At 42.2% G+C, this 10,784-nt stretch overlaps 1 protein-coding gene across 1 annotated transcript; it reads right to left on the bottom strand.

Moving 5' to 3' along the window:
* Positions 1-483: 483 nt before the first annotated feature.
* Positions 484-6,569, bottom strand: LOC136515599 (uncharacterized). Its single transcript, XM_066509139.1, has 5 exons — positions 3,615-6,569; positions 3,093-3,524; positions 2,837-2,861; positions 1,630-2,248; positions 484-595 (listed from the first exon to the last, which is right to left on the bottom strand). The coding sequence occupies exons 1-5, from the start codon at positions 6,567-6,569 to the stop codon at positions 484-486; spliced, it is 4,143 nt and encodes a 1,380-aa protein (XP_066365236.1).
* Positions 6,570-10,784: the final 4,215 nt, after the last annotated feature.

Raw genomic sequence — 10,784 nt, 5'->3', positions numbered from 1 at the left:
GCGAATCTTCTCGGCCCGTTGGCCCGTCGTGCTCCCTTGGACGGAGAGCGGGCGGCAGCAAGGGCGCGGCGATCAGTGAGGAAACGCGAACGCATCTAGCCGCACGGACCCTGCCGCTAGTTCAATTGCCAAGACTTCGACCTGAAATCTCTCGAGCCTCACGGAATCATGGCGCGTCGACCTGTCCGCTCGGGTAGAGGGCGGCAGCGCGGGTGCTGCGGTGGCGGCAGGCCACCGGCGCAGGCGTTCCCACGGTGAATGCCACTACGGCCAAGCGACGAGGCGGCCGGGGAGCTCCATTCCTCCCTTCCCCCGGGCAGCACTAGTAGTAGTAGCGCTCCGTCAAGCGCAGCAGCACGAACACACGATCTTCGTGGTCGCATCTAGGCTCCTCCGGTGATCACTGGATGATCAGGGTAGGAACTAACGGATGTGCAGCCACCTCCGTCCGCTGGTAAGCCTCACACGTGCTGACCTGCCCTTTCATCCCCCGTAGCCCTCTCCGTGGGGTTCCTCGCCGCTGCTTTCTGGATGTGCGCTACCTGCTTGACGAAATGCCGCTTCGCCTCGAACATGCTTGCTTGCTAATCCTCTCCTGTCAATGAATCAAACATTTAGTGCCACTCACATAATCACAATATAGATCTTAATATATATTTTGATTAATCTTGCTAACCCCAGTCATTTTTATAGGAGCTGGAATGTGAATCATATGGCACCAGGATTCAATATCTCCCACTGGTGGAGTTAATTGAAGGTGCATGGGCTTAGACTGCCGATGTTGACTAATGATCTGGTGAACCTCCTGGATAACTTCATCTTGATGTGCACACGTCTATGCAGTACGTGTAGCAAGTTGTTGTGGCCCGATCTTCTCGTAGGATCTGCGAACTTGATAAATTGTCGTTGCGCGACCTGGTGAAGAGGCAATGCACCGCGAGGCTGTCCACGCGACGAACTACCGAGACAATCACCCTTCCACGTACCGACGAACAGCCCACGCAATCACGCCATATAGACGTGAAGGCACAAACTGGGTGAACCGCAGTTCGGCGTTCTACAACTCCCTCAGGAATCGAAAGAACAAGTTTGCAAGCCTCTCAAGACTCACGCATAAACAAAACTCCACGAGTTTGTGTATTCTGAATTCAGCTAATCAAGATCTGACCTTTCATTGTCTAGTACAAGATATATATAAGGATAGGGACGTTCAGCTTGGAGTAAATGGCAGCATGCGCATGCACCAGTGGATTTCGTGGCTGGTTCGCGCGTCTTTCAGCTTCTGATAGCAGTTACTAAAATGAGCATAACTCTTTATTGGAAAGTCCAAATAATGAGCCGTTTGATGGGCTGGAAAGAAGACTTGAAGACGCTTCCATCCACATATAGAACACCGTCTAACTCCTTGTATTCTGTCCGCGGTGATGCTTGGAATTCGTACCATGTATCAGTCATCTAGCTTCTGGTTGCATTTCCATGCAAAGGTGATGAACCACCATTTTATTCTTGCACACCATAGGCTTCTTGGTTCAAATGTCCAGAGGCTTGAATCCATCTTCATCCCATGCTGGTTCATACACTCCATCATTCCTAAGGACATTGGAACAAGAACTCAAAAGCATAGGCTCATTCAACATAAACTGATTATTAAACATAAGGTTAGCGTTCACCTGAGAATGAATTTCCTTCTCCAATTGTTTAGCTCTACTTCTTGTAATTGGACCAGCTTTATCAAGTGGAGTTTCATTTGAAGATGAGTGAATGCTAGGAATGTCCTCATTAGCCTCCCCCTCTTGAGAAGGAGTCGTCCTCGACTCAGGCTCACCAACAAATGGAAGCAAGTCTTTGACATTGAATGTTGTACTCACATTGGAATATTCAGGTGGCAGCTCAATTTTGTAAGCATTATCATTTATCTTGTGTAAAACCTTGAACGGACCATCACCCCTAGGAGATAACTTACTCTTGCGCTGTTGGGGAAATCGATCCTTGCGTAGATGCAACCACACGAGGTCTCCGGGCTGGAATGTAACCTTCTTCTTACCTTTGTTCGCTTGCTTTGCATATTGTGCTGATTTCTTCTCGATATTCCTTCTTGTCTCATCATGTAGCTTCTTGAGAAAATCTGATCTCTTTGCTGCATCCAAGTTAACTTGTTCCTGTAATGGTAAAGGCAAAAGATCCATGGGAGTATGAGGTTTAAACCCATAAACAATTTCAAATGGACAAAAGTTTGTTGTGGAATGGACTGCCCTGTTATAAGCAAATTCAACATGTGGAAGGCAGTCTTCCCACTGCTTCAAATTCTTTTTCAACACAGCACGCAACATGGTGGACAAGGTACGGTTGACAACTTCAGTTTGCCCATCGGTTTGCGGATGACAAGTGGTGGAAAATAACAACTTTGTACCAAGTTTAGCCCATAACGTCTTCCAAAAATAGCTTAGAAATTTTGTATCCCGATCAGAAACAATAGTCCTTGGTACTCCATGTAAACGAACGATCTCCCTGAAAAACAAATCAGCAACGTGTGAAGCATCGTCGTTCTTATGACATGGAATAAAATGTGCCATTTTAGAGAATCGGTCAACAACAACAAAGATAGAATCCCTCCCCCTCTGAGACCGAGGTAACCCCAAAATAAAATCCATGGATATATCTTCCCAAGGTACATTCGGAACTGGTAATGGAGTATAAAGACCATGGGGATTAAGGCGGGACTTAGCTTTCAAGCAGATTATGCAGCGTGCAACATGTCGCTGGACATCATGTCGCATATGTGGCCAAAAGAAATGATCGGAGAGCATGTCCAATGTCTTTTTGACGCCAAAATGACCAGCTAAGCCACCAGCATGTGCTTCCTGCAAAAGAAACGGACGAATCGAGCAGGCTGGAATGCATAGTTTGTTAGTGCGAAATAAAAAACCATCATGCACATAATACTTGTCCCAGCCTTTTCCAGCAATGCAATGAGAGAAAGGTTCTTTAAAATCAGAATCAGCTGCATAGAGTGTTTTAATGGATTCCAAACCAAGCACTTTTGTATCTAATTGTGTAACCAAACCACATCTCCGTGATAAGGCATCGGCAACAATGTTATCTTTTCCACGCTTATGTTTTACAACATAGGGAAATGTTTCAATGAACTCAATCCATTTAGCATGTCTACGGTTCAGTTTGCCCTGACTTTTTAGATATTTCAAAGCTTCATGATCAGAATGGATGACAAATTCTTTAGGTAACAAATAATGTTGCCAAACTTCCAAAACTCGAACTAAGGCATAAAGCTCTTTATCATAGACAGAATAATTCAGATGTGGACCATTCAACTTTTCAGAAAAGTAGGCAACAGGTTTACCTTCTTGAAGTAGTACACCTCCTATGCCAATACCACTTGCATCACATTCGATCTCAAATGTCTTACCAAAATCAGGAAGTTGTAGCAGCGGTGCTTCACAAAGCTTTGTTTTCAGCTCATTGAAGGCTTGGTCTTGTTCATCACCCCACTTGAATGGAACATCCTTCTTTGTCAAATTGTTGAGGGGTGCAGCGATGGTGCTGAAATCTTTAACAAAACGCCTGTAAAAACCTGCAAGACCATGAAAACTTCGAACTTGACTCACATTTGTAGGTGTAGGCCAATCCTGTATTGCTTTAACCTTCTCTTCATCAACCTGAATACCATCTGCGGAAACAACAAAGCCAAGGAAAACAACACGGTCTGTGCAAAAGGTGCACTTAGCAATGTTGCCATACAATTTCTCTTCCCTCAAAACAGCAAGTACTTGACGGATATGATCAAGATGTTCATCAAATGATTTGCTATAGATCAGAATATCATCAAAATAAACAACTACAAACTTGCCAATGAAAGCTCGTAAAACATGGTTCATTAAGCGCATAAAAGTTGAAGGAGCATTTGTCAAGCCAAATGGCATCACAAGCCATTCATAGAGACCAATTTTAGTTTTAAACGCTGTTTTCCATTCATCACCAAGTTTCATGCGGATTTGATGATAGCCACTACGCAAATCAATCTTGGTGAAAATGATAGAACCACTCAATTCATCTAACATGTCATCAAGTCGTGGAATGGGATGGCGATATCGAACAGTTATAGCATTGATAGCACGACAATCAACACACATGCGCCAAGAGCCATCTTTCTTTGGAACTAAAAGAACGGGAACAGCACATGGTGATAAGGATTCACGAACATACCCTTTGTCCAAAAGCTCTTTTACCTGTCGCTGAATTTCCTTTGTCTCTGTGGGATTGGTGCGGTAGGCTGGACGATTTGGAAGAGAAGCACCTGGTACCAAATCAATTTGATGCTCAATTCCACGGAGTGGAGGAAGTCCAGCTGGTATCTCATCGGGAAAAACATCTTCGAAGTCCTGTAAGAGATCAAGAACAACACTAGGCAGCGATGAAGGTAAATCGTTAGTTGAAAGTAGGACCTCCTTGTGCAAGAGCACAAAGAATGGGGCTGTGGTGTTTCTCACTTCTCTCATATCACTCTTGCTCACAAAGAGACACTCAGTGTGGCATGGCTGTTTAGGATTGGCATGAGTCTTTATGTGGCTGGATGGGTTAGAACTCTCTCCCTTACTTGTGTTGGGGATCTCACTCAATTTTCTTTTGTCAGATTCCTCTCTTTTCTTGCGAGCCATATCTGAAGCATGTATCTCCTCTGGAGATAATGGAATAAGAACCACCTTCTTGTCATTGTGAATGAAAGTGTGTTTGTTAGACCGTCCAAAATGCACCGAGTCCACATCAAATTGCCAGGGCCGACCAAGCAGCAAATGGCATGCTTGCATGGGGACAATATCACAATCCACCTCTCCATGACAATCACCAATGGAAAATGACAAACGAATCATGGCTGAAACCTTAACTGTCCCAGAATTATTCAACCATTGCATATGGTATGGATGTGGATGGCGACGTGGCTGCAAGCCAAGCTTCTCAATAAGCAAAGCACTAACAATATTATTGCAGCTCCCACCATCTATGATGAAACGGCACACTTGTCCTTTCACTTTGCATCTGGATTGAAACAAATTATGGCGTTGTCCTTGTTCAGCAGCAACAAATTGAGTGGAAAGAACTCGCCTCACCACCAAAGAAGGAGATGGTGTGTTCATTATAGAACACGTCAAATCAGGAAAATCAGCAAGCAACTCATCAAAATCATCACTAGTAATCTCGTCGAAAGATGGAGAAACAACATCTTGTAATAGGTCATTGTGAGCAAAAGTTGGAATAGGTTGAATGGCTAAACAATTTAGACCTAGCTCAAATGTACCATCCTCTGCTGAATACTCACAAGTGTCAAGATTAAGATCTGCAAATACATTGTTAAACTCGTCCTCCTCTTCACTTTGGGAATCATAAGAACCATCAGCAAGTGCAATAATAGTACGACGATTGGGACATTCAGCTTGCTTATGCCCATGACCACCACACTTAAAACACTCAATCTTGCTTGTCTTGCGTTGGGTGGCTGCAGTAGAAGAAGTGGGCTGACTTGAACTCACAGCTTTACCTTTCACATCCAATTGTTTGGAAGAAGTTGGAAGATATCTATTTGCTCCACGAGATGAGGATTTGGGCGTTGCAGCTCCTTGCTGTTGGAATTGAGGCGTGACATCCCCTTGCTGTTGGGAATGATGCCATGAAGCATTGTATTTGTAAGACGTAGCAATTTGCCTTTCAGCCCTCTTTGCAAAATGAACCAACTCGGTGAGACATGTGTAGGTTGTCATATCCACTTTATCAGCAATGGGTTTATTGAGGCCAACTAGAAACCGAGCCATTGTGGATTCCTCATCTTCAGTTATCCCTGTACGAAGTACACACATTTCCAATTCTTGAAAATATTCATCAACAGTACGAGTACCTTGCACAAGACGTTTCAGCTTCAAATGTAGATCACGAGAGTAATATGCTGGAACAAAACGACGTCGCATTTCTCTCTTCATGTCTTCCCAAGTTATACGAACATGCCCAACTCTCTGATATTCAGTACGGACCTGATTCCACCAAGTTATGGCATAGCCTTTAAACTCAATGGCTGCAAGCTTTGCCTTCTTTTCAGCAGAGTATTCATACAAATCAAATATTTGTTCCACCTTGGTCTCCCATTCAAAATAAGCATCAGCATTCTCCTGTCCGCTGAAAGGGGGAATAGACACTTTCACGTTTCTTAAACCATCATCATTACGACGACGATGGCGGTCACGATAACCATGATGGCCACCACCATGTCGATGATCATCCCTGTCGGACAACATATCATCATCACCATCATAATCTCTACCTCCAACTAGAACGCGCCGAGCACGACCAAAACCATGGCCAAACCCACCACGTCCATGTCCTTGACCAGCGGCATGACGTGGTGCCTCGTTATCCTCATTGTCATCATCCTCATTTGGTGGTGGTTCTCTATGAGGCATGTTCAATTGGAGAGTTTGTAGTTGTTGCATCACATCATTCATTTGTGTACGCAGCTCCTGGAATTCCTCCACCGAAACAGCGGCACCATCTCCACGCCCTGCCATATTAGTAGAGGGGAAAAAAGGACAATATATATGTAGAATATATGTGGAATCACTCCCTCACCACTTGCTGAACAAGTTCTTTCTCTTCCTAGAAAGGGCAAGAACCGGGGCTGCAATCTGTAGTGGAAGAGTGAAGAGACTACGGTGCAATAGCTCACGGTGCTTTTAAGTGGAGCTTGGTGGGGTAATATGTAAATGGAATGCGCTGAAATGTAGTAATGCAAAACCGAATAATAATCCAAGAACTCAAGTCTAAGTTGCTGAATATAAAGGAAAAGATGCTCAAAGAAAGGAACAAGATGTAGGAAGTGGATAGATGAACACCAATTGCACCAACCGAAACTTGTTGCTGCCCAAACCCCTTTGTGGTGTGCTGAACACAATTCTCTTTTATTTCTTTTCTTTCCCTTTTTTTTTGAACAAGAACTCGTTGTTTTCAGTCCTTCTTTTGACCCATATACATCTTTTCTTTTAACCTTTGTGAGAAACGCAGCACAACTTTCAACTAAAGGGGCACATAAGGATCAACTAAGATGGACGGCGCAGCACAAAAACAAGAAACTCGGGTGGGGAATTTGTGGCGGGTAGAAAACAAGGGTGGAACGGGTGTTTTTTTTAGTTATATATATGCAGCAAGCAATGACGATTAGAACAAGGGTGGGATGGGTGGGTACATGCAGCAAGCGATTTGATGATTAGAACAATGATAACAACTAGAATGATGTGGAAAAGAAAAATTCAGCAACTAGACAAATCTTAAAGGATTAAAACTCGATAAAGCAAACTACAAAATCAGTAGCACGTATGAATTTGGGCTGTAGGTTTTCTTTTTTTTGGCTATTAGTGGACAGTAGGTATATAAACTCTATCCTACCAAAAACAAGAACAATCCTAACGAGTAAACGGAGGCTCTGGTACCAGATGATGTGCACACGTCTATGCAGTACGTGTAGCAAGTTGTTGTGGCCCGATCTTCTCGTAGGATCTGCGAACTTGATAAATTGTCGTTGCGCGACCTGGTGAAGAGGCAATGCACCGCGAGGCTGTCCACGCGACGAACTACCGAGACAATCACCCTTCCACGTACCGACGAACAGCCCACGCAATCACGCCATATAGACGTGAAGGCACAAACTGGGTGAACCGCAGTTCGGCGTTCTACAACTCCCTCAGGAATCGAAAGAACAAGTTTGCAAGCCTCTCAAGACTCACGCATAAACAAAACTCCACGAGTTTGTGTATTCTGAATTCAGCTAATCAAGATCTGACCTTTCATTGTCTAGTACAAGATATATATAAGGATAGGGACGTTCAGCTTGGAGTAAATGGCAGCATGCGCATGCACCAGTGGATTTCGTGGCTGGTTCGCGCGTCTTTCAGCTTCTGATAGCAGTTACTAAAATGAGCATAACTCTTTATTGGAAAGTCCAAATAATGAGCCGTTTGATGGGCTGGAAAGAAGACTTGAAGACGCTTCCATCCACATATAGAACACCGTCTAACTCCTTGTATTCTGTCCGCGGTGATGCTTGGAATTCGTACCATGTATCAGTCATCTAGCTTCTGGTTGCATTTCCATGCAAAGGTGATGAACCACCATTTTATTCTTGCACACCATAGGCTTCTTGGTTCAAATGTCCAGAGGCTTGAATCCATCTTCATCCCATGCTGGTTCATACACTCCATCATTCCTAAGGACATTGGAACAAGAACTCAAAAGCATAGGCTCATTCAACATAAACTGATTATTAAACATAAGGTTAGCGTTCACCTGAGAATGAATTTCCTTCTCCAATTGTTTAGCTCTACTTCTTGTAATTGGACCAGCTTTATCAAGTGGAGTTTCATTTGAAGATGAGTGAATGCTAGGAATGTCCTCATTACATCTCATAGAAGATCACCTTAGGAGATTGCTCAGCACCATTTTGGTGACACATATGGTCCATCGGTTGCTTCAGACAAGAAATTACTGATTAATAATGACCAAGGTGGACCCCTCTATTGCTTGATTCAGAAAGACACAGCGTTGCTTGGCATGCCAAAGCCCTCATTGGCCATTCTCCTTTGATCTGTACCTTGCGTCGTAGTAAGAAGGTAGACCCAACAAGAACATGCTGCTAGCATAAAGGTATATGTCTCCTATTCTTCTCTCTGAATGCTACCTTACTCAATAGAGCAAATCTCATTTCACGTTTTGTATACAGTGGGACGAATTAGGTGGAAGCTTCGATGATTAATGAAACATCCATTGATAACTTTTTGAATTTTGCAATATGTCAAAACATCCAAATAGAATAATTATCCTTAAAATGTGGAACATGTTATTTTGTTAAGTAGGTTCAATTAATTATAAAAGGCTCTAGAGTTTGCAAAACAAGAACTCTATGGTTCTGGAGCACTTATCATTTTTCATGGTCATCTTTTTTGTATTTTTTCATTGGACATTGGTACCGATGCAACTTTCTGTTATAGTAGGGGGTTATTACTCCCTTCCGGTGTCCTTCTACTGAAAAATTTCAACACACGCGCGCACACACACAAACTCGTATGAAATTCAAAGGACCAGTTGAACTTGGTAATACTCTGTATACCTAATGTGTCCTCTTTGTTCTGTAGTGAACATATATATTCAAATTTTATTATCACTTAACATGTTAAACCAGGTACTTAACATTAAAAGGAACAGTTAAATGTGGTTATACTCTGTATGTATAATGTATCTTTTGCTCTTGAAACATAGAAATATCCAACCAGATTCCAAAATAATAAGATAATTAAGATAGCAAAAAATACAGCAAGGGAAGAGAATAAGAAAAGAACAGAATAAGTGTTGCTCTTTCAGAAAATTATTGTACTCTATTCTTCTCAAGGCATGGTGTCATTTACACCTTAACACTTTATCTTCCTTGCACTAAAGATATATGTATGTATTGTTCTTTCTGAAATTATTAAATAAAGTTAGGGGCTGCACTCTTGAAATCTGCCCTTAAGCATCTGTGAAGCTTACATAGCAACCACCTGAATAGCATTAAGTTTCAAAACTCTGATACGGAGGTAATAAAAAGACATTAGAATATAGCTTTTTATTAGTTGCTCAATCGTTGATGTTCTTCCATAGAAATTTTGCTGCTTCTATGTTTGATAACTAGGGATGAAAAGTTTAAAACGGTACGGATATTTTTCGACTGTATTCGAGACCGAATCCGTTTAAAGGGGTTCAGATCTGTCCGTATCCGAGTCCGGATATTCAACATCCGATACCATATCCGAATACTCAAATCGCATATTTATGATATCGATATCTAATCGTATCCTATCCAGTGTAGTTGGCATTATCTGTATTCGAATCTAAATCCGGACAGAAATGTGAAAACAAATGTAATATCACTAACATCTGTCCATATCCAATCTGTTTTCATCCCTATTGATAACTAAAGATAGTGATAAAGAAATGTCACACTCTAGTAGGGATGGTTGGCGCTATCTTCATACGCTCAACTATAAATTTAGCTACAGAAAATATTCAGTTTTTAGCTATAATTACATGAAGCCTGTTTTATCATCATTTGTTTTATACTATCTTGAAGACAGACCAATTTAACTGTATAATAAGTGATCTAAGTGAACACCCTTTCACGAAGATTATTTCTGAAACATCGTTCACAGATCAAACAATGTCGGTGCAACCTCCAATTAAATTTGATCATTTATGCCTTCTCTCAGCTTGTTAGTAGTCATTGCAATTGCTAAAAATATATCACATTGCTACATCAGCATGCACGATATTTACTTTGGGTGCGTTTGGTTGGAGGTCGAAGTTGGATGGGATATGACGATCCATCGATATTGGAATAAGGATATCCATGATGCATGTTTGGTTGGATGGATAGGACGAGTCATTTTTCTCTTTGGTTGGAGGGATATCTGATGGATGGGACGAGCCATATTTTTGTTTGGTTGGATAAATGGAGATGGACAAACTGATATGGTGACCTCTTGCCAAAACTGGTGAGGTTACCCCCTTATGCCTCAAACATGTTGAAAGGTTCTGATATGGCTAGAGGGGGGAGGGGGTGAATAGCCTATTTGAAATTCTACAAATACACTAGAGCAATTTGATTCGTAAGACAAACGGCGAAATGCAAAATTGCTTTAGCTCTACAAGAGTTGCAAGCCACCTACCCAACAATTCTAGTTGCTATGATCACTAGTCAC

This window comes from Miscanthus floridulus, chromosome 17 (genome assembly GCF_019320115.1).
Source record: "Miscanthus floridulus cultivar M001 chromosome 17, ASM1932011v1, whole genome shotgun sequence".
NCBI lineage: Eukaryota > Viridiplantae > Streptophyta > Magnoliopsida > Poales > Poaceae > Miscanthus > Miscanthus floridulus.
The sequence above is the reverse complement of the archived record's forward strand: the minus strand, read 5'-3'. Positions and strand labels throughout refer to the sequence as shown.

Excerpts from the sequence above, each read along its gene's own strand:
- LOC136515599 (XM_066509139.1), bottom strand. The coding sequence starts at position 6,569 with ATGGCAGGGCGTGGAGATGGTGCCGCTGTTTCGGTGGAGGAATTCCAG. Across the intron at positions 3,525-3,614 it reads CACCTACAAATGTGAGTCAA|AAGGATGTTCCATTCAAGTG; the intron begins GTTCGAAGTTTT and ends AATTTGACAAAG. Across the intron at positions 2,249-2,836 it reads ACATGCTGGTGGCTTAGCTG|TCCATTCCACAACAAACTTT; the intron begins GTCATTTTGGCG and ends ATAACAGGGCAG.